Genomic DNA, 26,399 nt, shown 5'->3' on the forward strand with positions numbered 1-26,399 from the left:
GTGCTGCTCGGTGGAATTTGTTTGTAAACTCTCTCTTGCAACTCTTAACTGTTTATTGTGAAGAAACTATCACCTAAGGCTATGTAATCACGATTTCTTGTCCCTGACTAGAGTACACAAAAGTTTTTGTTTAGAAAGAAGAGACAAATTATGAAGAATAAATGACTAGCTATTAACTTCTGGTACACTTCATTCAAAGTCTAAGTAATTAGACTGAAACCCACAGAGCTTTTTTGGATTCATGTCTTCATGGCAGTTGTGACTGCTTGAATACTTGGGAAACAATAGGTAATAAAACTGCACAAATATGATTCTATAAGGAAACTTGATTCACAGTATAAACCAACACTCTTGGTCTTGTCTGAGAAATACCATAGTTGGGACAAATCTGTTTTTCATCCCATATCTTGTAGGTAGTCAGTATTCACATAAGTAAGCTCCAAACAGGGTGAGGTGTGTGTTTGTTCAACATCTGGTCCTGCTTTGAGAAGTTTCTCTGATTCAAGAAGTACCGAAGTACCAAAATACCAAACACAAGAAATGTCACACAAAAGTGCTTTATAGGAGAAGCACTGTGGTAATGTAAAGGTGAGAACCAAACTACAGCAGGTCAATGCGGTATTTGGGCAGAATGAGGCAGACAGGAAAGGACTAGAAACCACCAAGCTTCCCATCAGGCCACACCTGCAATTCTTTGGATGTTGATGCTCCTCTTCTAGTCAACCAAAGCAGGCACAATGAAAACTTTCCAGTGTGTATGGAACAGTGAAGAGGCAACTTGATAAACAAACAAGCAGAAAGAAAATTGGCTAGAATTAAATCTCCATACAACCGGAAGTTAGTGCAGGCTGCGGCTTTGGAAGTGACCCCTCACGTCGCCTGCCTGCGACGGTGAGTTACACACGTTTATCCTCCGCACTCTTAAAAAAAGCGGGACAACGGAGCACTCCCGTGCTTCATGCCCGCACCGTGGGCATGACAGCCCGGCCATCAACCGCCGTAAATTTACTCGGTGTTCCGGAGCTGCCCCGGCGCGCCCAGCCGCCTCTTGCAGCCCCCTCCCCGGCACCACCCGGCGTGGGAGCCCCTCCCGAGGCCTCTGCGACCCTCGCCCGCCTAATTTGTGAGTCTGATGTCCTGCACGCCGTGCACGTATTATGCAAAGAGAGTCCCCGGCGGCCCGCAGGCCGCCCCTCCGCCTAGGTGAATAAATGATGCCGATGAGGGCGGGGATGCGGGCGGCGGCTCCGCGGCTGACAGCGGGGCAGCGCGGGCTGCCTGCCGCCTGCGGGCTTCCCCGCCTGGCGCGGCGCGGCTGCTGGGCGCCGGCAGGCAGGTGGAGCGGAGCAACAAGTCCTCCGGCGGCGGGGAGGGGAGCGGGAGGCGGAGGGGGGCGCTTCCCGCCCCGCGCCTGAAAACCTCTCTGACAAGTGGCAAAGCGCTCGCAGAGCACGCTGCTCCCTCCGAAGGGCGGCTGGAAGCCGCGGGGGCACGCCTCGCACCCAGCCCCGCTGCCGGCTTGTGGCTCGTCGCCCCCGCCTCCCGCCGCCGCCTCTGCCGCGGGTGGGTCGCGACCCGCTGCCGGCGGTGCGCGGTGCGGTGCGGGCTGCGGAGCGCGCCGCCGCTTCGCCTTCGAGGTGTGAGCCGGCTGCGGTCTTTGCTTCTACTTACCGCGGTTTTTTTTTTTTTTTTCCTTCTTCTTTTTCTTTTAAAGAATTGTTTTGCCATTTCGTTATTTATTTTCTCCTACTTCGTTGCTGTTATTTTTGTTATCGTTGTTTTGTAAACTAACTGCCTCCATGGGGGGCGGAGGAAAGGAAATCAAAGCTGCCGCAGCTGAAGGGTGTGCGAGCACGCTGGGGAAGAGCCGAGGAGCCGCAGGACAGGATGGCAGCGGGAAGCCCGGCGGCAGCGGGAAGCCCGGCCTCGGGAAGCCCGGCTGCGGCGGGGACCGCTGCCCGCGCCGGGCCGGGCCGGTCGGCTCCGCGCTGGCCGCGCTCCTCTCGGCGCTGGCCGCGGCTTCCTGCGTCTACCTGGGGGTACGGACCAGCGACCTTCAGGCCAGGGTCGCGGCCATCGAAGGCGCTCGAGGGGGCTTCTCCGCCGCCGCCCCGGTCCCGCCGCTGCCCGGCTTTTCCTTGGAGCAGCTGAACGCGATGATGCAGGAGAAAGTGGAGCGACTTCTCGCCCAGGTGTGCGGGACGGGGGTGGCCGCCGCTGTGCGGTGTGCGTGTGGCGGGCATGGGGGATGCTCAGGGCGGAGGGCGGCCGAGGCCATGAGGAGGGTGGCCGGGGAGAGCTGCGCGGGTGGAGGGGGAAGCGGGGAAAGTGAGCCCGCAACCCCAAGGGTCGGCGGGGCCGGGGGAGGAGCGGGCTGGGGTCCCCCGGGCTGCTGGAGCGGCGGGATGGGGGTGGCGGGGACCCCTGCGTGCGCCGCCGCCGGGGCGCTCCTGATCTGTAACTTGCCGCCGTCCCTGCGCTTCTCCCCCGCGCGTGTGAGCGGGCAGAAAGACCGGGGTCACTTGCGGCGGGGCTGGGAGAGACCCAGAGGTGTCGGGCTTGGCGTTGTTGGTGTGGGGGTGGCGAGGTCACTGAGGCACCTTAGGCCGAGCTCCAGCAAAGAAGCCGCCGCTGGTTGCGCAGCCTCTGGCATAGCGGTAAATTCCAGCTTGCGGCCGCGGTCGGGAGCGCTGCCTGTGGCGGGCGAACTCGCTCGCCAAGTGCCCGCCCTCATGTTACTTCTCTCGCCCCCAGAAATCCTACGAGCACTTGGCAAAAATACGAGTAGCGAGAGAAGCGGCTCCAGAGTGCAGCTGTCCACCAGGTAACAGCCACAGCTTGGAAATCTCCTCTCAGAGGCTTGTAGCTCTGGTCTGTTTGGTATCCCACGTTTTTGAAATACACCTAAATCAGGTCCAGGGGATGCCTCTTCAATCAACAGCTGTTCCTTGGGTACAAAAGCTGTAAAGCTCAGAATGACTGGTTTTCACTGTGGCCCTAGGTTGAAATTAATGCTAATAAAAGCCACTCATTAGGCTGGATGTTGCCAAACAAGGACACTTACAAAGATGTTAATGATCCACTCCAGCAGATGAAATATATTCCATCTTAAATACAGTAGTACTGAATCAAGGTACTGTGTACTCAACTTGGGAAGTGGAGCAAAAGCCCCTAGCAAAAATATTGAACGATTTATAACCTGGATTGAAATAGGTGGAGGGTCTGTTGCAAGTTAGCAGTAGTATATACATGAGCCTTTTACCATTTTGGATTTTCGTAGTCTTGGTGGAAAGCAGTTTCCATAGGAAGGAATTGCAGGTTTTTCCTACTGAAGGTTCAAGACTGTGTGTTTGTGCAACGAGGGAAATCACTTGACTTTGGAAATGGGCCCTTCTAATACTGCACAGTTGTTCGTGCATTCATGTTGAAATGTTTCTGTGGTCTTTGTGCTCATTTTTAATGATTTGATATCTGTCAATGTTGTTTTAGCTTTAGGAACTTTTTCTAACCTATATCCAAGTTCATCTAGCATCTTAGAAGTTAAGAAAATAATGCCAGTGTTTCACAGGGGGATGTAGGAGTGCCATCGTCCTCTGTGATAAGACACACTAGATGGAGAGGATGCTTTGGATATCCTCTCACTGTGTATGAAAAACCATCTCCTTTACAGGTGGAATATTGACTTTCAACAGGACTTAAGCTGATTATGCTTGCCAGCAAGATGTATGACAGTACTCGTATATGAGGAAGGAGCTTTCCTTGTTTAGGATATAATTCCTGCCAAACTCATTAGTCTGAAGGGACTGCTGAATCTCAGTGTTAAAGCTGCCTACAGTGGTTGGTACTCTGTTTTTGTGATGATACAACTGAGGACAGAGTACTTACTTGCTGGTGTTGGAGTTGCCCACGGCTATCATGGGAAAGACAATATATGTGACTAGGACTTTTAAAAGAGTGCATAGAATTACTCAACTCCCAGTTAGTTTTGGTAAGGAACACTGGTTTCCTCCTGTAGTATATATATGTTCCTTAAAGGCTGATGTAAGCCAACTGATCTTATTTTTTTCTGTTGCTTAACTGCAGTGAATTACAAGATGCAAGTTTGTGCACAGAAAAGAGAGTTACTCATCATGTTATTTGCAGTGATGCATTCTGTGAGCCTGAAATGATGTTTAATTTGATGCTAAGCTTTTTCCCTCTTTCTTCTTCCTTATTTAAATCCATCTGTTATCATATTTTCACTTACTGTTTTCGTACTAAAGGTCAATATCTACTTTTTTCATGGTTGGTGTTACATGCTGCTTTACTTCTTCACTACCACTAGAGCTCCACATTATACCAATTTTTATCTGACCTTTTTTCTTAAGTATGTGTTTTCAAATAGATAATGTGCAACAGAATGTTTCTCACATGCATTGTAAAAATCCTTGCTACATGAGAGTCAAAGCAATTTGGGGAACATGTTTGAGGGAACAAGTTTTATAAGACCAGGAAAACTTACATGAATCATTACAAAGTAAGAAAAAAATAAGTTGCAGAGAGGAGGGATTAGAAATGTGATATGGAGCTTTTCACCTCTTGGTAGCTGTTTCAATTTGGAAGCAAGTTTGTAGTGACTGAAAGATGTTGCCATGTGGTAGCCTCATTTTGCAGTTGATGCTCTCATGCTTGTTGCCAGTGGACAGGTGTCTACCTCAAAATGGAATCATCTTGGGAGCCTTGTCGGAGAGAGCAGGGGCTGAGTGGCACCACCACCTGAGGACAGGGCCTTCCTAACTGCAGGCATTAGGCAGAGCAGGAGGGGATAGAAAAAAATAAATTGTTGCTTCTTCATTTGGTTCTCTCTGTTAGAACTCCTTTTTGACGGGACAGGATGGGCTTTTGTTTTAATCCTTAATGTTGCTGTTACAAACAGTTATGTTCAAAAAGGTATTTGGTTTAATAGGAAAAGTATCATGGTACATCAGTGGTTTTTCTGTTGCCTGCTATTTGCAAAGCCAAAGAGTACATTGCTTCTCTCTCACGTGGTTCCCTTTTGCTTCTGTATTCTGTTCAACTTCTTAATTTCTTTCCATTTGTTTCTGTAATAATTAAATACATGTCTGTTAGAGATGACTTTGGAAGGCCTTCATGGTACAGTGGTGATTTTTGAAATGTTTCTATGCTGTCAGTAAAGGTCACTACTGAGTGGCCACCAGGACAGTTTCCATCACTCTTCTCTTTAAAGAGGAATAAAGATTATTTAAAAGTAGGTTCCATTGTTCTCTGCCAAAAGAAGTGAAGGAAATTCAATCTGCAGACAAGAGGGTGAGAACGTGGCCCCTGGTTCAGGATTAAAGTTATGCAACTGGCAGAGATGTGATTAGCTTGAGATTTTCATCCCCTTTTGCCTTTCTATGGTTGGAACCTTTTCATTCAAAGGGAAGTGGGTTTGAATGTTTCAGATACCTATGGAAGCCAGCTTCACAAGCTCACAGCTTGCAGAACAGTCTACATGTCGCTCCTTTTAATTCAGTGGTAGCCTTGAATTTTATCCAGTGTGAAGAGTGATCACATTTCTCTTTAAAAACTCTATTTTCACTAAATGTGATTTTTCTTGATCTTTAGTTCTATTTTCTTATAAAGAAACGTGATGTGGGGTGATGTTAAGAGTCTTAGCTTTGACTCTGTGCAACTAAAACCAGATACCAAAGATTTTGTAAATATTTTAAAAATTACAATAGTAGCATTCTTTCTCTTAAAGCAGAGTAATAAAGTTTGAAAAGTAAATTTGTGCTGACATTCCTCTTAAATTACCTCAGCTCTAATAAGAGTGCCAGTGTAAATCTTGTGCTTTTAGCTGGTGCTGCAGTCACTGCTGGTAGTTGGCCTTTTGCACATAGGACTGGGAGGCAAATTGAGTGGCTGAAATAATTTTAAGCATAATAAATTAATTTTCATTTGCTAGGAGTATTTTTTATTTTAAGTTGATGTTTTTCTACTTTAAAAGATGAAGAGAAAATGTAGGTGTGTAGGTACTTATTTCATACTTCTAAATCTTCCTCTAAGTGGCTGTGGGAGCATAATCAGCCCTTATGAGGAACAGTCCAGCACCATGCTGGGTACTTCTTACTAAGTGCCAAGAATTACACAGTTGTGGGAAGAGTAACACATACAGAAAACACAGGGATACACCTCATTCAATAGAATTTTTTTTGTTTTTTTGTAGATTCTTTCAGATTTTCCTCATCCCAAAGTCATTCACATATGAATGTACTGGTAGACTTCAATGAAAATGGACATATGCTTATGTGTTTTAGTGATCTGATCCTTTATATATTGTAAGGGTCATGTTCTGACACTGCAGTTCTGTGCCATGATGTTTCATTGTGTAAGTGGTCTTCATAGCCTGCTCCTGGAGTCAGGTAGTGTTGACAGGAGTATGAATCAAAGTACAAGAAGTTCAAGCTTTCTCAGCAGGAAGGCTGGCAGATGATTATGTACAGTTCTATACATTCCTTTAGACCAGGAACCAGTTTTAGGAAGGAATTACATTTTTTTCCCATCTTCTATTTTTAGGAAAACATATATAGTGAATTTATTCCTTAAGGGAGCACATTTCTTTAGTTCTGCATTGATAAAGTATAAATTTCGTAAGAGATATCTTTAAATGTATAGCTATACAACACACTGTATATGAATGTTCACTATAACTTGCATATTAAGTTATGGGGTCTGTAGGTTTTTTTTTTTCTTCCCCAGAACATTAGCTGAATGAACTTCAATGCTGGATACCTGTCAAAGTTGGCTGGACATTTGATTTTGTTTTTCTTCAGTACCACAAGTAATATTTCTTTGTTTGTTCTTTCTCTTGTGTATTTCCCATCAGGAAGCATATGTTTTTCTTCCTCTTCTGACTTCAGGGCCTTCAAGGCTCTTTTGCTTTCTGTAGCTTTAAACTCTTCCCACGGACACTCTGATCATTCTTTCTTACCCAGCTATTTTGTGCTGTTTTTGTAATCATGCCATCTTGATTCTCTGCTCCAGTCCTAGAGAGCTTCATGGTTTGCCATTTGAAGTACCTCCAATTTCATGATGCAATTTGCTGCCATCAGGTTTGTTTCAGTGTAGTTGTATGTGTATAAACCTGTTCATTCAGGATGAAATGCCTTAAGTCAAGGGTTTTTTTTTGAGAGAATATAGAATACTAATTGGTTTTTTTTCTTAGTTACAGTAGTTCCAGTGCAAAAACTGTGTTCTACAGCTTCAGTTCTTCAGTGCGATGATGAATCTGCTAAATGTATTTTGATAACAGCATGGACAGCAAAAATCAGTGTATGTTTTGAGAGTCCCAATGCTATTTTTGTTGTCTTAAGCATCTAATGTTTGTTTTGACATACAATGCAAGACCAATTTAGGTGCTCTTTCTTATTTCCCTGGAGCATTTCAATTAGTGAGGCTGAAAGAATGGAGGAGAAAGCAACTTTCAGGATTAAAAGAATCATGAAATAGGTATCAGCAGGCTATTACTCTTCTAAGTTTTTTTTATTATGCTTACAGTGAAGCAGCCCTGGAAAGACTGAAGAGGTAAAGAAAGAAAAGAGGAGCTGACTTAAGTGTTTACCAGTAGCAAGACCTAAGAGAAAATGCAGATAGATTTACAAAGTATCCAGAGTGATTTTTTTCCTGTTACTGAAAATTTCAGTGTGTGCTATCTTAACCTAGCTCCCAGCACTACTTACTTCTGCCATCTCTGTATCATCTATTTGCTGAATGCAGTGCTCAGCTCTAATTTTGTAATTTTTCTGACAGGTCTCTGAGTCCCCCTTTCATACCTTCGATGGTTTGATATTTTTCATTTCAGTTCCTAGATCAAGATGCTTATTGATGTGCAGCAGCATGCGACCTTCTGGGTAGTCTGTCTTCTTTGGATGACTGCTTAAAGATACTGTTTCCTCCCAACAAAATAGCTAAATATATATCTTATTGGCTAAGGGGTGACCTTTTAATTCCCTTCCCTCTGGGCAAGGAAGTAGGGTGTGCAGCATGATGAATGAAACACAGTGTGGCTCAGAAGAGAGCTGATTGACAGCAGACTGCACCACATTTCTCTCTTTTGTAATATTACTGATCTCAGCAGTGCTGTAGCAAAGGTTGATTTGACTGCAAAAGTGTTATTAACAAAAGGTTTTTCTATGACTTGAGTTGAATACATTCAGACTTGTGCAATTATGTCAAACTAGGCATGTTAGAAGGAAGGCTTGTGTATCTGCACTAACTGTTCTTATAATGTATGGGGATAATATTATATATTACACGTATATTCTTATATGTGCTCTTCTTTGTTTGTGGCACTGATCCATCTTAAACTGCTAAAGTGTCAAAGCACTTAAAGTACTGTGAATGTTGCAGTGGGAGAAGGGGCTGTTAAAGCCCATTTCTGGAATAACGCTTGTAGTGTCTGTGGTGGTTGGGTTTTGGTTTTTCTTGTTGTCTTTCTTAAATTGGGAAATATATGCATCTGTTACCTCAAAGGGTCCCTAGAGCTCATATAACTGAGTTCTGTTTAGCTATACTTAATGCATTGTCCCTTTCCTTAAAGGTTAGTGAGTTCCTGGAAATGTACTGCGGGAGCAGCACTGATAGATAAACCTGCATTACAGCACTCCTTTCTCCCTCCCTTCTAAATTTACTGGCTGCAGCTCACCTGCCTGTGTTGTCTCTACTTAGCACAGTTAAAAACCAGCTACATCTGAAAACAGCATGACTGACAGAAGCTGTTTTTATAGGACCTTTTAGGTTACCAAAAAGAATCATATAACTAATATATTCAAGTTAACCCACCTGGTGGAATCATCCATCACACTTCAATGCCTTGAGTCATGTTGCTAACTGCAGTCTCTTCAGGGAAGGCTGGTTGACAAAGAACACCTTTCCTCTTCATCATTTCAGCTGATTTCCTAAGTCAGCCTCAAAAAAGGAAATCTATCTGCTTGCTTAAAACTACAAATAAAGAAGTAAAAAGGCATAGAATAACACAGAGTGAGAGCAACACTTTTCTCTCAATACAGCTAAAGCTGCAGCTTGCAGTTAGAAGATACAACAATGAACACAATGCTGAAGGCTTGTTATTTGGAAATTTGTGGACTCTCATGTTTTTACAGGTTAGACTTACAGTAGAACAGAGCCTGCTTAAATTTGTCTGCTTGGGACTTTTAATGAGATTAAGTTAAGCAGAACCAGCTGTTTGTTAGAGCTTAATCAAAATAAATGTCAGGACAAATTTTCAGAACAGAGTGTCCTACTTGAAAGTGCAACTTTTTTATATCCCTTTTATGTAAATACAGCCTTTTTCCATCCCTGTAGATTTGAGCAACTTTAGAAGTGCTGGTTGGGTTAATACCCCAGGAGATCATCTGATGCTACTGGCCTCTGAAGGAAATGTATCTAGGTCATCATTGCCAAGTGTTTCCTTCCAGGTGGTTCACAAATCAAGTGTGTAGTCATTCATGGCTCAACAGGTTGTTTGATCTGTTATTAGTTTTGTGGATAAATGCTGCAGCCTCATGTAAATAAGTCTTAGCTAAAAATAAGAGCTTCTCTATAAATAGGTGAACACATAGTGCAAGAAATTACTAGTGCCTAGATGTGCCTTAACTAAAATAATCTACTACTGAAATATTTCCATAGACTACCTAGTTTTTAGCAGGCAGACTACAATTTCCTCATTTGTGAAGCAAACCACTTGTTCCATCTGTTGTGTTGATGAAGAAAACCTGATCATTGTGCTCTCCTTAAAACATCTATCAGAATATGTTAGAAGACAGTCTTGTCTGTGATGTACACTGTAAGACTGATTGTGTCTGCTCCTCCCCTTTTCTTTAGTGGAGTTGGAGTTGTACTGAAATTGTTTCTTGTTTATCTTTGCAGATGCATGTTTATAGAAGGAGGCATTTACGTGTAGTTGTGACTTTTGCATGCATGTTTGCATGTAACTGTTTCTTCTTGTGCTGGGAAAGCTTTGAAACAGATGATGGTGGTGATGCCTTTTAAACTTTTGGAAGAATTATGAAGTTACTGCACAACTATCTAAATTTTTTTTGCTAAATAGAAATATGTTCTTATAATTAACAAAGATAGCAGGACAGCCATTTGCAACGCAAAGAAACAATAATTGGAATGAAGAGTGTAATAACAGAGGTGATAAAACTGGGATATTACTTTTTATTTTAGAATCTTCTGAAAAGTAGTACAATAATTTCAGTGACTTCTGCTTAGACATGCTCAACCAAGAAGCAATGCAGATTGTAAGCAATAAATATTCTACCCTGCACTGTCTTTAAAATTGGTTGGGCAGTTGACAAATATGAAGAAAGTCTAGATTTTATTTAATAAGGTCATAGATGAAGGTCTGTAAAAATCAGTGCCTTTAGGTTAGTTAGCCATTAGAATTATTTTAGTTGGGTTATGCATGAACATAATCTTGTAATTCATATATTGGGTAAGTATATTAGAAATCTTTGAATGATTTGTGTATTTTTTTAGCTGCTTAGAAATTAAAATAGGGGTTTGGGGAACATGACTTGCAAATTTTTTTCATAGATGTTTACCTTTGCTGATGTATTTTGGTTGGGATTACAGAGGAGAGTGGATCTCAGAGTAACACATTCTTGAGGAGGCTGTAAAGAAGACTGCATATGAAATAATGACAGACTCTTAATGAGTCTCTCTAAGTAGCTTCCCCTGCCCTTCTGTGGCTCTTCTAGAAGCTCAGCTGAGGAAGTATTGAAGAGAAGGGTGTCAAATGATCTTCTCTTTGAACCTTGGTCCTCCTTTTAACGCAGGACTGTGTACCAGTATTCAGCATATGATGGTTTTGGTAGTTTGTCACACTCTGTCCTGGCTTGGACACACAGTGGGCTGCCTGCTAAGTCACAGTGCCACAGGGTACAGCACAGCTCACCTTAGCAAGGCAAACCTGCATGGAAACAGGTGGCTGATCCTCTGCTTTCTGCTGACTGAAATAACAGGCTCGTGCCAGGTACAGCTTCAGTCTCTTGGTTCCTGGGATGTGCTTCCTCTGATCAGCAAAGATTTGTCAGAGCCAAGTGTTTTCCTTGTCTCCTTTTCTTTGTGTTTTTGTGTGTTCTGTTCTTTAACAAGAAGTTCATGAACTTGGCACTTTCTACCCTTTTAAATAGTTTTAGTACTCTTAGGAGTCAGGGTTGTAAAGTAAAAGTTGTAAATGTAATGGAAGAAAGACTGTAGAAAGTAAGACTTAAAACTGTAGTTTTAAGACCTTTGCTATTTTACCATTTGTAGTTTATGCCATTTTAAGAATACTCACCCACATTTATTTTCCTCCCATTGGAGTATTTTTAATATTCCTTCTCTGAATACACAGAAAAAAAATCATACAATAAGTATATGTTAAAGATTTAGGTTATGAATTAGGTTTCTTTGATAAGTATAGTCTCTTTGTCAGAACACTGTGCTTAATTAAGGTTATGCTGGAAAACTGCTATTTAAAAGACTTTTATAAAATTGAAGGTGGGCAGGAGTGAGGCCTGTGTTTGAGGAACACACAAGAAATTTTGAAAACAGGAAATTATATTGAAAATTGGAGACCAAAATATCTTATCAGAGGTGTGGCTGCCATTACAGCGGTGACAGATTTGTGTATCTGAAAGCAGAACAGCATCCTGTAACTTGAAGGATACTAACTGAACTCTCTAAAAATATATTTATGGTTAAGGTCATAGCTGGCTACAAAGGTCTTGCTTGTGCTGGTAGTACTAGTTTTGTTGCTAGGAAATGATGTGGGGCTTCTTATCTATCAGTGCCTCAGCTGGATGATGGTAGGGTCCTCACAGAGGACTTCAGTGCTGAAAGTCAAAGTGTATACCTCTGAAATTGAAGCATTTCCTTCAGCTGGAACCTCCAATAATCTCTTACGAATATGAGAACCAGCTGCTTGAAGGCACTTCTCTTCCTCCCCACCCTGTACCCTTAGTCTCATAGTAAGCTCCTGTTCAGATTCCTTTGATCTTAGAGGAAGCCTTGATACCTGAGCATAGGGGTATGGCCACAGGGGATTAAAAGGATAAACTCCATAGCCTGTGTATTAATATTTTCTTCTCCAGTCACAGAACTTACATCCAGATGATGCCCAATGGCATTGCTGTGACAAATACTGTTCGATGTTGGCCGGACAGTCTCTGTACAATCAACTCTTCTGGTGCTTTTTATCAAATGCTCCTTCCATTTTTTCAGTCCCACTGCTGATCTACAGGTTACTGTCAGTTGAAGGGAGACACATGTTGAGAGTTATCACTTCAGTTTGACATTGAGGTGATTAATGTACTATTTATCTCATTCCCTTCACCTTTCAGACAGGATAGCCTTTTCAGTAAAAATACTTTCTGGCTACTAATTTGGTCACTGTAGAAGGAAATGTGCTGTGTGTGCACAGGCTCGAGTGTAGACCAAAGTGGGGTCATTGTTAAGGTGATCCTTATGGCAGTGGTGAGCTTGAACTCAGCTTTTATTTGTTCTCTGTCCTAGTGGATGCTTGATAGTTGTTTGTGTCAGCTAATAATAAGCTGCTCAGGAAATGGCTTTAGTTGGCACTTAAAAATGCAGTGTAATCACAGAAATGGACCATGATGTGTGCTGTAGCTATCTATGTGTGTTTATGAAGACATCTCTGTTCGGTGAGGATCATCTTGAATATATTTCCCAAGTGGTTCCTGGGAGTAGGCAGACTGAATACTGATGAATCAGAGAGAGAGAAAAACGCAGTGGTATGGCATCAGGTTCAAATGAACCAGTGCTTAGACAGCCATTGTCAATAGTTACTTAGAGTTGGTGCCTTTGTAGGGATGACACCCATGTTTGTAGAAGGCTGGAGAGGTTTCTCTGTGTGAAGATGAAGGGTTTTTCCAATGCAGCAAGCATGTAAACACACTGTATTTCTCTAATGTAGGGAGACTAATCTTAAGAGAAATTAGTATTAAAGTCTGACCGTTGTGGATTTCACTTTAGGACAGCTCTGTGTAATTCCTTAATTTGAATTCCATGCTGAGCCATGTCCTAATATCTGGTAGAAGGACTTTACTTAACACATTCAATTAAGAGGCTGCACATAAACTGTTACAGTGGCCAATTAAAAAGAAGTGTGAGCCTTGAAAACTGAAGCACCAACAATAATAGAGAAATAGAGCAATACTGAAATCCACACTTTATCTCTTAAAATTGGTTTGCTGCTACAAGATGGTATTTTATGTATTTCAAACAATTACAGTCCACTTTAGGATAATAAGGAGAAATTAATCTGTTTTCAATGTGTAGTATAACAACTGGAACACTCTGGAAAAAAAGCTCTTTCACAGTGAGTCTAAAGCAATGCACCTTAGAAGAAATAGTGTGCTTAGTGAATTAAAGCAGGGAAAATTAAGTAGCTGTTCTGTATTGTGACTATATTCCTGTACAGGACTGTTAGGGTGGGATAGAAGTCTTTGCATTTGAGAGTTCTTCTTGCATCTGTAAAATATTATGGATGTAAATACATTAACAAAAGTGTTCAAATTACAAAGTATTCATACATTTGAATAAAGTTACTGCCTACAGGAGCAGAAGTTTGTCTCAAATACATTCCTTGCCTCTGCTTTCTAATTTTTGTAATCAGCTCTCTGCTCCATTTTGATCCATTTGACAGGACATAATCAGCTGGAGTCATCTTGTGAACACAGTTGTAAAAACAAACTTGTGACTATAGAAACCTTCTGGGAACTTTTTTGGAGTACGGTTTTATTTCAAAACAACCCATCCCTGCAGATTCTCTTTAATTGAATGGGTAGGCAATGTCAGCTCAAATCACCTATAGACAGAAGTAGCTGCTTCTGCTACCACAATTTCTGATATCCAAACAGCATTTTAGTTTCTTCCAAAGGTTGGTGAAAAGAGGCTTTTAACTAAAACTCTGACTGACAATAATCAGACCTGATATGGGCATGTACATTACTTCAGGCACATTAATAATCCCAAAGATTTTAACTAAAATCATTAGTTACTCTGGAATCTGAGAGTGAAGTGTGGCCTCAGTGTTGTTTTTTTTTTTTTCTTTTAATTTTTATTTTATTTTATTTTATTTTTTTTTTGCCTTTGGCTCTTTGGGAATGCTTGTTTATGTATGCAGCCATTGCCATGTACTTTAGCCTTGATATATAATAATTTTCCATGATACAAATACTATTTTTTATTCATTTGCCATTCATTTTATTGTTTAGTCTTTTCAGTCTCTGAGCAAGAACATTATGTCTGTATCTATTTCTTGGAATACTGAACTAGTTTTGTAATACTGTAAGAATTCTGGCTGCACTTGGAGACAATCTGAATAGTAAAAATTACTAAACTTATCTTCATGGAGAAATGACGCATTCTCGCATCTTAATTCATAGTTCACAGACCAAGGAGTGTTGTTCTGAGGATTGTTTATTGCTTAAAGTGATTAGATAAAACCACTAAAAATTGTACAGAAATGTTCAGAACTTCAGTTTTGAGGGATAGGAAAGAAAGATCACTATATACAGCTGGACCTTCATTTTAGTTTACTTACCAACATGACTGAAGTCTGCATATGCATGTATGTTTCTGTTCAAATAGATTTTCATACTTGCATGAGAGGCGATTCCCTCTGTTCGAGGCAGCCTGTTCTTTTAACTCAGTGAACTAGATCTCCCATTCTCCATTCTCCATTTTCATGCTATGCTTGAAAAATCATTATTTGCTTAATGCAAAAGTTCCTTTTTTTTTAAGCTGAACAAGCTAAGTGACATCAACAGCTCCTTATAAAGGTTACCCTTGAACCTTTTCACTGTTCTGTCCGGAGGACACTCATATTCTGGTGTCCTGCTGAGGTGGCCCAAGCTGCACACAGTCCCCGAGATGAGGCCACAGCAGTGCAGTGTTGAGTGAGGCAGTTGGTAGCCAGGTGCCTGGTTTGTTTATAGAGATAATGGAGAAGAATTAAGGACTGACACAGTCCTAAGAGAAAAAAATAATGAAAAAAATCTTCTCATGTTTTTCTGTGGTTATCTAGAGGTTATCTCAGTGCATACTGCACACTCAGTCTGAGCAGTGGATGACAGCAGGGTATGTTGTAGTGTAATCTGCTAAAAGGCTCCTCAAAGTGTAGCAAATGCAAGTCCTGTCAAGAAGGAATAAAAAGGGACATGTCTGTGGGGAGTCATGTCTGAAGCACATCCAGAATGTGTACTCTTCTAAGATGTCCAGATGTAGTGGCTAAAGGGACAGATCACCTGGGGACTTAGACAGTGGTACAAGGTGGGTAAGTGTCCCTTATTTATGGTGTGTCTCCTAGATGATGTTTATAGTCAGGTAGCCATGGCATGTTCTCAGGTTCTGGAAAGTGGTGAGAAGGGAGAGTGCATAGCCTGGTGTTGTCCTGGCAGAGGGTGCTGACAGGCTGTGTGGTGCTGACAAGGGATTTATAGGAAGATGAAGGCTAGTGGGAGCTAGAAGTAAGGTATTCTCTAAGCAAGGCACTGATTGTAACTCCAATTCTGCATCACCCTTCCGGTCTGGCAGCAGGACTACAGGGGCAACAGCATGAAAATAGTGCATGTGCTGGCTTCCTCTGTGGTGAGACCAGTGTTCCTTGAAACCCATAGGAATTATCACACTCTGTATTATCTCTGTTGAAACATTTAGATGGTTAAGACCTATTGTCTGTAGTAGAAGTTAATGTTGGGGTCCTAAAGGCACACAGATTGACTTGGATAATTTCAAAAGCTGTTAATCACCCCTTCTTGCTTCATCATGTTGCTGTGAGTGCTTTCTCTCTTTAATTTCCTGCTATGTGTAGGGCAGGAAAGACAGCAGCTAGGGCCTGACCTCTGATTCCTCCTATGGATTGCTCTTTTGCTACAAGCAACCTTTAATTATACTCCCAGTGTTTTCTTTCCCAGACATGTTGTTTGTGTTAGCAACCCAATGGCCACATATTGACATGAGTAATTTTCCTAAAAATGCTGCAAAATACAAATAACTACTGATGTACTGACCGGCAGCAGCCAGTTAATGTTAATTTGCATTAATTAAATATTTCTGTGTTTGTCTTGTGGGACTTGACAGAACAGAGGGGTGGGTATGATACTATTATGTTGCTATTAATCATGCTTTGTGATGAACTGTAATTTTTAACTTGGACAGTTACCAGTAGTAGCACTTGGATAGGGACTAATGCAGCCACAATTTTTCTGATCCTTTCAGAAAATTCCTGCAGGCTCTAAAAAGCCTTTATCTTTCAAGTGAAAGTGAAAAGCTGTCCTTTATCTTTCAAATGAAGACGGCCATCCCCTCAAATAGGCGTTTCCAGCAATACGGTTTAAGGGCCAATGAAGGCAAGGAAAAAGTGAGATTGCTTGGGCACCTGATAAAGAGGGCACAGAGGGATACTCAGACCTCTCCACTGCACTGTGTTCAGACACACTGATCAGTTTGTTAGTCTGTGATTTGTCAGTTCAAGTCTAAACCCTAGGAAACTGCTGAGTAAAAGTGGCTCAAGCACAGCTTTGGTGACGTGGAGCCATTGGTTTGAAGTCTGCAGAGAATCTGTTGTGACCTGTGAGGAGAGGTTCATGGAGCCCTTTTTATGAATGATGAATTTTCAAAGTATTTCCAGCATTAGCTGTATTGCTCTCTCTCAGTGTGTACTACAGAATGGTCACAATTTAGGATTTGAAAAGATTATGACAAATTAAAACTTAGTTACATGCCAAGTTTCTTTTTCCTTTTGCCTTCTGTCAGGGGAGCTATTACAAATAGCAGCTACCAACTCTAAAGACCCAAATATTCCACCCAGCAAAGCTACAAGTGCTGTAGCAAAGCTACAGGTTTTTTCCTTCTGTTGTGAGGTCATGTGGATTATACCATAGCAGCAGCAGCACTTGTGTGAGGTTTCAGGGCTGCTTCATGATGGGAGCATCCACTTGCCATAGGCACTAGCAAGGGGGCATTTGCTTGTTGCTACTTTACTTTCACCTGCTTTGTTGAGAGAATGGCTGCTCTTTCCTGAAGTGAAATAGGGTTCTTAGTAAAACAACAATTTAATGAAGAATGACGTTGTATAAATGTATACCTTCTAAATAACTGGTCCCCACTTTCTTTCTGAAATACAACCAGAAGGAAGACTAGAATCAGTAGTTCCAAATACCAGATGTTTGTGTTTTGGTAAAATACAATTTTTTAAAAATTGTGTTGTCAAATGATTGAACTGAATAAAATGACATTTTTTTTCCAGAGAGAAAGTTAATTACATACTCTTTGATTAGCACAGAAGGGATATAAACTAATTTTCCTAAACATGCTGCAAGATACAAGTATGAATGGACTGACCAGCAGCAGGCAGTTCATATTTATTTGCATTCATTATATATGCTGTATTTTACATTTCAATTACTTTTCAATTGTGTACAAAATACGATCTTAGGACATTGATCTTTCCAGAGTCTAAAAATGCTTCTTGGCTTAACTATGGGGAGAAAGAATTGATTACCTATTTTAATGTCAGTTGAGAGCAGTTTCAAAACAGTGAGATGGAAGTCAGTAGTATTTTATGCCAACATGACATACAAGGTAGTGTGAATTTCTTCTTTAGCACAAGTGGAACATCTGTTATTGGGATCAATGACAATATTTAATAATAACGCATTAATATCACTTCTATTTGCCCATTCAATATCTGCAGCAAGAGTAAGTGTAAATACAAATCTTACTGGTTTGCTTGGTTTTCAACTGCTGAACACATTAAATGAAAATAATTATTAAAAACGTTTTCCGAAGGGATGAACTATAGGAACAAAGTGTACTTAAAAGTGTTTATAGATAAAATATCTTTCTAACCTGTATTCATATTTAGTGTATTTTTCAGTGATTATTGTTAAAAAACTTGGAATTTGGGTAAGGATATATGATTGTATATTATAGATAAACCAATTGTTTTTCTTTAAAAATATCACTGAACAGACTATCAGTGGAATTTTTTTTTAAACAGAAGAAGAACTAAGAAAATTCTTATACTTTTGGAAGTTACAGAACTCATAAAAAATTTGGAACTTGAAAAATCTTAGAACCTTACTTGCCAAGAAAGGTGATTGAAAACCACAGAAAATATGTCTGTGAGCAAATACCTCTCCTGACATGAAACTTTAAGAAAAGCTTAAACAAACCAAAACCAAAAAAGCCCCCATTTTTACTAGAAAGCTTTTCATTAAAAATTTGATAAATGGCTGAGTGAAACAAGAGATTGGCTATAGGCAAAAAAGCATCCCCCAGTGCTGTACAGCATTCCTAGATGCTTGTGGTCTTACAGGATATCAAGGGAGTGGAGGCATGGAGTGCTCAGTTTTATACTGTTTTCTTCTAGCCTTTTTACAGGAATAATTGACCTTCTTACCCAAGTGTGTCCTCATAAGTTGCAAAGAAAAACAGTTACTTGCAGCTAACTTTTTGAAATTTTATCTTATTTATGGAATCAAAAGTGGTTTTTCTCTGGAGGCTTGATCTCTTATTACTTGATTTGGTAGAAATATTTAAATTTTACTTGAATGAGAACTCGATAAAGTTTCAGTACTTCATATGGTGAAGTAATTTACAGGGTTATATACTGTGGTCTTTGAAAAATACTGGCCTCTATTTATTGGTGTCTTTTGCTTTTTGTTGTTGGGCTGACAAATCCAGTGTTAAGGAATTGCAGATTTAGTGGTTGGCAATGTAGTACTACCCATACTGAAATACTTAATTTTCAATGGTTACAAATCTGCTTTGCACAGTGTACAAGTTCTGGGTTGTTACTGGGTTGGATTTACAGTACACTGCACTTTCTCTAAGCCCCTTACACTACCACTGCATTTAGTAACTTAATATAGCTCTGTGCCTTGTTCTTCCTGATAGACCTGTGGTACTACAGGTTCTATGGCACTACTTGTTCGACTGACCTTAATTTTGAATTAACAAATGTATTTGCTTAAGACAGTGTAGTTTAGAGATATGAGAAAAAAGTGACTTGGAGAAAGTGGATTCTTTGTTTTCCATACGTGTGTTTTATTTGCAGGTGAGAGGCTTTTTTATGTCTACTTGGCAGTGTTGCAACTCATGCTAACAAGTGGAAAACAAAGTTGTGTTCAATGTAGTTCCCTCCTCCCTGCCTCTCACCAGGAATCACTTTCGGTAATAACATTTCTGAGGTAGTTCTGATGAACCAGGAGGCAGAACAAGCCATTTGCACTTTTGCTGTTTATTTGGTTTCTAGGGGGATTCTTCTTTGCATGTAGAGATGATTGTTGAGATGTATATGTAGGCAGGAAAGAAAGCCTTGGTTAATAAAGTGAGACATTTCTAAGTTACTTTCTTGTTTTCCATTAAAATAATGATTGGGCTGCAATTTCTAAGATGAAGGTGCAAGTTCCCCGAAGAGAGGTGTATTGCTGTTGGCTGGATGTGTTAATAGGGTAGGTATTACATATATATAAGGTGTTAGGTGCTTAGCTACTTATTTGCCTGTGCAGTCATACAAATATACTGGCACACTCCTGTCCATGTATACATGCTTAGAGCCCTTTTATTTTCCTTTTTGGATTCAAGGATTTAGGTTAGCACTTAAATCTCCAGTTGTTGCATTCAAATTTCTGGGGTTTGTAGTTAATCCCAAGGTAAGCATAAGTTTTGTGTTCTCCTATTCTGAGAAATGACAGACAGCATGTGGGAGGATGGATTGTAGGAGAATAGAGATAGTGCTGAAGGCAATCTTACCCCTGAGGAGTTGTAGCTGTACTAATTACCAAAGAATAGAAACAGCCTTGCCTTTAATAGGGCACAGCTGTGTCCAGTAAGGATGGGTTAAAGGGTGGTTTAGCTGGTTGAGAGGAGAGCTGGAGTCAGTTGGCTGTGCTGCTGTGAGGAGCAAGGGTCGGGAGTTCATGTTAGGGACAGGAAGGATCAGGCAGTTGTGATAGGGACAGGTAGAGGTCAGCCAGCTCTGTGGAAGAACGAGAAAAGGAGTCAGTGTTGTGAAAGCTGCCCATGAGAACTCAGAGAGAAGGTATGAAAGTCTTACAGTAAGGTAATAAACTAATGGTGACCGTCAGTTCCCATCCACTGTCAATTGTACTAAGCACCGACGCCAGCAATTGGCGGCCCATGTGGGGATTAGTTCTGACAACAGCCTGCATGTATATTAAAACAGGCTGTCTGTGTGAAATGGTTCTTTCTCTCAGTAATGTATCATTTGCAGAATTTTGTCCAATTCTGGGAAGCATTTAAATGCAAACGTGGCTCCAGTGAGGAGAGTCCAAGCACAGCTACCCCAGCCATCAGAAGAAAAGAGACCTTCTAGAGGGGTTTAGGTTAGAAGGATGCAAATGTTTAATTGAGGGGAGAAACAAAAAAAAAAAAAAAGGAAGCTAAGTGGTGTAGTTACTTCTTGTTCCCTCTGCTGAAGGCAGTTCCACTGTAAGCACTGGAACTGACTTTATTTGATGGCTATAGCATCTCTATCACAAAATGTCTTTCAAGACATGTATCTGTTAGGAGTGGTATCAATAACTTTTGCCTTGATAGCAACAGTCTAGTTGATCTTTGGAAATTACTTCCAGTTTTGCTTCTCAGTTTTTCAGATCTTTAACACCCTGTAAGTTAAATATGGTTTCATTGTTTCTGGTAGATAATATTGCTTTTTCAGTTCTCTTTCATAGATGCTGCTTTTTAGAACCCCAGGATTTTTTCACTGCCATCTTTACACTTGAATTCAATTTAAAAGCTAGGCTGCCTGTAGATGTAGATGATATTAGAAATGTATATTTCACCCCCTCAACCCCCATTCAGAAAGGAGAAAACTTAAAAGCCAGGGCTGAGTATGGCTTGTCTATGAGACAATGGCAGCACTCTCATTTCCAGTTCTCTCTTGTTCCACAGAATGGTAATATTGAAACATTTCAGTCAGATGATTCTATTTCAAGAAATTCACAGCCTTTAAAGTTGAGGGGTAATTTTCTAAATCGCCAAGATAAAATTAAACTCTGCTGTTAACTCAGTTTGTTGGAGAGGGAAGTGCTTTTTGAGCATATATTTGTTTTAGTAACATTGAAATTAAAGTTTTATAGACCTGCTTGCCAGTGTTGGGTTTCTTTGTATTTGGCCTGCATGTGAGACTTTCTGGATAAGAATTTTTACTTTGGTTTCAGTGGGGCTGTGTGGTTCTTCAGTGGTAGTTTTCATGTAAGTCAAGCACTTATGGCTGTAGTAAGTACTTGGTTGGTGGACAGTCAAGTTAGAAAAGCAAACGTGCCACAGGGATAGATCAGTAAGTTAATTTTCATAGTGTTTCCTCTACTGTGCTGTTGGTGACTCCATATGCCACAGTGGTGTTTAGAGCAGTTGCATAAAGTTGTGGGGTTTTGTGTGTTTTGTTTTATTGCTGTTTTTTTTTTTTTTTTTTTTTTTTTTTTGTGGTGTGTGTTGAAATCGTGATCACTGATACAGCAGATGTAGTTCTGTTTCTAAAATAAGCTGTAAAGTATATTAATGAGGATGGAATATACCTCTCTAAACCCTCAGTACTTCCAAAAACATGAGGAAATGTGTTAGGGGGAGCACTTGGGCGAGTTGTCCTTTTTACATACATATAGAACCTGGAATGGGTGTGCTTTCTGTATTCCTTTAGTCCTCTTTCCACACAAGCCTTTACCTGCTTCTTTCTGCACAAATTATTTTACTTCAGTGGGAAGTTTCCTGCAAGATTTAACAGGCTCGGAGTCTGGTGTGTTTTTCCTCCTTTCTCCCCACATCTTCCTTACACCTTTAAAATTTGGCATGGCTAGCTGACTGCCAGAGTGGTGGATGAATGCTCCTTAGGTTCAGAAAAACCACGGGCCTCACAGCAAGGAGAGCCTCTATTTAGTTTGAGTCATAGTTTGATCAAACTTGGTGCTTTCAGAGCTTTTTAAGAAAAAAAGCTTGCAGTCAGAAACATGGTACTGTTGGCATAGTTTCTGTATATATGAGGTGGCAGCAGTGATTAAACAAACAGGACTTTAAAGTGTGGCTGGATTCTAAAAACTGACTTGTAAATTAATGCCTTCACTGACTGTTTGCTCCGTATGTGTATGGAGACATGAAGTATAATAGACACAAGAGACAAAACCACGATTATTCCTAGCCCTGTCAGCAGTAAACTGGCTACTGTTTCTCCCTAAGCATCATCAGAATTGTTGTATGATCCTTACTCGTGCTAACCCTCATGAGCTTGTGTAGCAGAGGGCTCTGCTAATTAAAGGACTGATATGTTTGGACTCATGCAAGCTTTATAACAGCAGTGTGCATGGAAATGAAAATTATCTTGTCTGGTGTTGCAGGTTTTCTTTTAAATAGGTTATAGACTATTTTTTTACTTCTTAATAACATCTGTATATTTACTGCTGTATCTTTTAGCCAGTAGCAGATCTGCAGAAAGAGAGTGGGTACAAATATATTTATGTATAAATCAGAAACATGAAAAACACGCCTGTTGGCTGTGTACATACGCACAGTAAATTTTCCACAAAACACACTTGCAACCTCCAATAATTTTATTTCTGGAGTGAGTTTCAGGTAGATGTGATGTCTTTTGTGGTGGGCACTTACATTTTAGCATCTAAACTGATATCCAAAATCATGTTTTAAATGAATCATGTTTAATTATGTTTCACCTGAAATAAGTAGTCTAGAGGTGGTTGCTGACTGCTAAAACTTGCTATTTGTCAATCAGCCAGCACACAGGAGCAATTCTACTTACTTTGCTGCTGCAAATTCTATGGATCAGGATATCTACTATGTGCATATATGACATGCAGCATCTAGACCAGTGCCTTAACAGTTGTTTTGTTTCAGAGCTGGGAAATATATTTAGAGATTTCATTAAAAATGTGCAATTTTGAAGCTAGATGCCAGTGTGTATACTGGCCTTTCTATTTTGAGAAACTGGTAAGAATGATAGCAATTCTTGCTGAAGTTTGAGTCTTTGCTGTTGCTAATGATTATGCCATTGTTATTTATGCTTGTAAGTGAAGGTTTTAAAGATGAAAAGAGATGAAGCTTCTGGGACTCCATCCTCTGAGGAGTAAATCCAAGATTGGGGGCGGGTCCTTGCAGGACCCTGCTGTTGCTCTCACGAGTTTCTCTCTCAGTTGGTTTGCTTTTCAAAGGAGACAACTGTATATATTACACTAATTAATATATTTTAACAAGAGGAACAGTATTCCCACTAGTTCCTCTGAATTAAAACCCTTCATGGTAACCTTGGACAAAAGAAATGCTGTAGATTATTTTATTACAAGTGGTTTTATACAGATTTTATGGGATTCTCTTTACCTCCCTTTCTCTTTAAAGTGAGATAAACATTTCTGCAAGAGCAGGCCTCCATTTGGCCTCATTAAGTTTGCTTTTTGCCCTTGGTAGCCCTGTGGTGATGGGAAACTTGTCTGTAGTCTTTGGGGTATTTGTTAGTGTGAAGGGGAAAAGAGGAAATGCCTTTGTGATCTAGATTAATTCAGATGGGAGGGTGGCTGTTTCTCTTCTATGCAAGTGCAAAGGCGCATAAAAATTGCTTGACTGTGTCAGGGGGCTGATTTTTGTAACCAGTGGATTATAACCTACCTTAAGATTTAAGTCATTTAACTTCTTAATCACATTCTATGAAAGCATATTTTAGAGCAGCACTTCCTATTTTATATGGCCTTAGAAATGTGAGTCTAAAATAAAAAAATTCTTAATTATGTTGGAACAGTTTTGAAAAAGTAAGTAATGATTTTCATTAAATTGCTTTGAGAGGGTTTTGTAACTGTCAGCAGTTTTCATGTGGTTTCAGTGTTAATTTTGTTTTACTTTTAATATAGAGAGCAGAATGTTGGTGATAGTTAATGAATTCTAAAGAGTTCAGCAGTTGCTTATCACTTAAAAGTGAAACAATTTCTCACATCATAGCGGTGCACTGCAAAGGAAGCTTTCAAATGCTATCAGTAACTTTTTGTGTATAGGAGATCTTGGTGAGTGTCTCCAAATTATTTCCTAATCACAGTAAGTATAACTGGCACCAAACTGCTGCTTAAAGAAATTTTGAAGGAATAATCCTAACTGCTTGGAATGGTAGGAATGTATTAGTAGAGAGATGGTGTATTTCCAAACACAGTACTGAATTGTTACTATTTCAAATTCAGTTTAGCTTACTAAGCAGTTCTTCAGGTGCTATTTCCTACGTAGGAGAGACTACAACAGTCGTTAATAAATAATATATTGGTATAGTCCAATCTGTAGTGTATTCCTTTTAGTAGTATCACAGTGCTTAGGAACTCTGATAAAAACCAAGATTTTGTTGCCCCAAGTACTGTACAAAGGAAATGGGAAGATGGGTGAAGGGAGAGGCAGTCTCTGTTCCTGTTAGTTTACAGTCAGTGTGAAGAGAAAAAGTTACATTCAGTACAGGCTTGTGGGGGCTTCAAGAAAGACAATGAGAAAACTTTGCTGATCTTTGTAACTGTCCTACAACATGGCAAGCACAGGATGGAGGAAGCTCTTTTAAAAGATAGTGTTTTGAAAACTAGAAATAGTAAAAGCAGTCAGACACGGCTGTTTACTGTTTTGGCATCAAGATGATGTTTTGGAGATGAGATTATTTGGAATGTAGAAGAGCTTGATTGGTTCAAGCATTGATCCATTAGAGAAAGGAGCACCAACAGACAGAGAGAGATGGGAGACTTAGGGATAGAATTCCATACAGGTTCTCACATCTGCCTTGATTGCAGGATGATGTTCAGCCTATGTTCCTGAGTGATCAAGAATTTATAGACTGCTTTTGGATTGAGGGACACAGAAGTCTTGTGAGAGGAGGATCAGGATGCGTATTTTTATTAGGAGTTGAGAAATAAGAAATATCTAGGCATATTCTACATACTATCCCTGGACACTGATATGACTTCACTATGGAATTCTCAGTCTTGATCATACTGTTGAACTGGAAAAGCTGGAGACAACTTAAGAGAATATTCATGGAACCAAAAAAAGAAAACAGAGGCTTCCTCAGCCAGCATGGTTTAAGGTGATAAAAATCTTTGAGCATCCCTTGAAGTGAAGCTTGTTCTTGAAAGTTGTCTGTAATAGATGGGTGCTTTACCCAGTTTCATCTATGTGGTTTGTACAAGCTCTTGTGTTTTCCTAATGCTCATGTATTTTAACTGGTTTTCATAAAGTTACTACTTTCTGTATAGCTTCTCATTCTTCTGAAATGCTGTCTGGCCATCATTCTAATGGAAGTACGAGAACTGAAATTTTAAGTACCAAGAGAAGGTTGGATTTCTGAAGCTGTTTCGGAGCCTGCTTCTCACTGACTTGGGTGAAAAGGGCAGTAGGTGCTGAAGTCAATGTAAGAGGAAGTCCCTACTGTGATTATATGTGCTGAACATTTGCCTTATGAACACACACACTTCAAAGGTTTGTTAAACCAGAGTCAAGATGCAAGAGACAAGTATCTATTTTTTCACCAAATATATGAAAAACACATTCAGTTGCCCTTAGCAGTCTCAGGCATGGCTGAAAATTGCTGTTCTGCTGGCAGTGATCCTTTGCCTGCAGCACAGCCCAGTTGTACCAGACTTAATGACAGAATCATCAAGCCAAGAGCATCTAGTCTGGACTCTTTAGTACTTTGGACTCTTTCACTTCCAAATATTAAATTAGTCAATAGTCTATAAAGACAAAAAGTAGCTGCACAGATACAACATGTTAGGACTTAAAATTCTGACTATTTAAATCAGGTACTATCAGGTAACCAAGCTCTGCTGAAATGAGTGAATCTCAGATCTCTCCATCCTGGGATATTGTTTGAATTGAAAATGTCACCTTCTGAGCATAATGCATGAACATGATACTTTAATTACATTTCTTAAAAAATTAGTTTACAAATGATCAGGTTGCTTGGAATTGTGATAAAGTCCTATTGCTGTTCAAGACCAAAATGTAGCATCAGTTTGTTTGCTGAATATTCACACATCCTTCATGCAACACACAATATGATTTGCTCTGAAACAATAGAAGACATTTATAATTTGAAGCTGGAATGCACTTTAGAGTCTGAGACACAGTGAGGCATAGGCACATAACTTTGAACTAGTATTTCAAGGCTGGATTGTATAGAGCAGTTGCAGAAGAAGAAATATCTGAGTTTGGGGCTTTTTCTGGGTTTATTTTTTTTTTTTTTTTTAGGGGGTACAAATGCAGCTGAGCTTAGCCGTGGAACTGCAGTACGCTTGCTTAGTGAATTTGAGGTGTAGAGCTCTCAGAGTGGGTGGGATAAGAGGATTTGAGAAAAC

General features: G+C 40.3%; 1 protein-coding gene across 1 annotated transcript in view; it reads left to right on the top strand.

Moving 5' to 3' along the window:
• Window positions 1-1,799: 1,799 nt before the first annotated feature.
• COL25A1 (collagen type XXV alpha 1 chain) overlaps window positions 1,800-26,399 on the top strand; it is a 294,301-nt gene continuing 269,701 nt past the window's right edge. Inside the window, exons 1-2 of the mRNA XM_021525517.2 lie at window positions 1,800-2,192; window positions 2,755-2,824. Coding sequence (XP_021381192.1) covers window positions 1,800-2,192; window positions 2,755-2,824 — 463 coding nt within the window. The remainder of the gene's footprint in view (window positions 2,193-2,754; window positions 2,825-26,399) is intronic.

This window comes from Lonchura striata, chromosome 4 (genome assembly GCF_046129695.1).
Source record: "Lonchura striata isolate bLonStr1 chromosome 4, bLonStr1.mat, whole genome shotgun sequence".
Classification (NCBI taxonomy): Eukaryota; Metazoa; Chordata; class Aves; order Passeriformes; family Estrildidae; genus Lonchura; species Lonchura striata.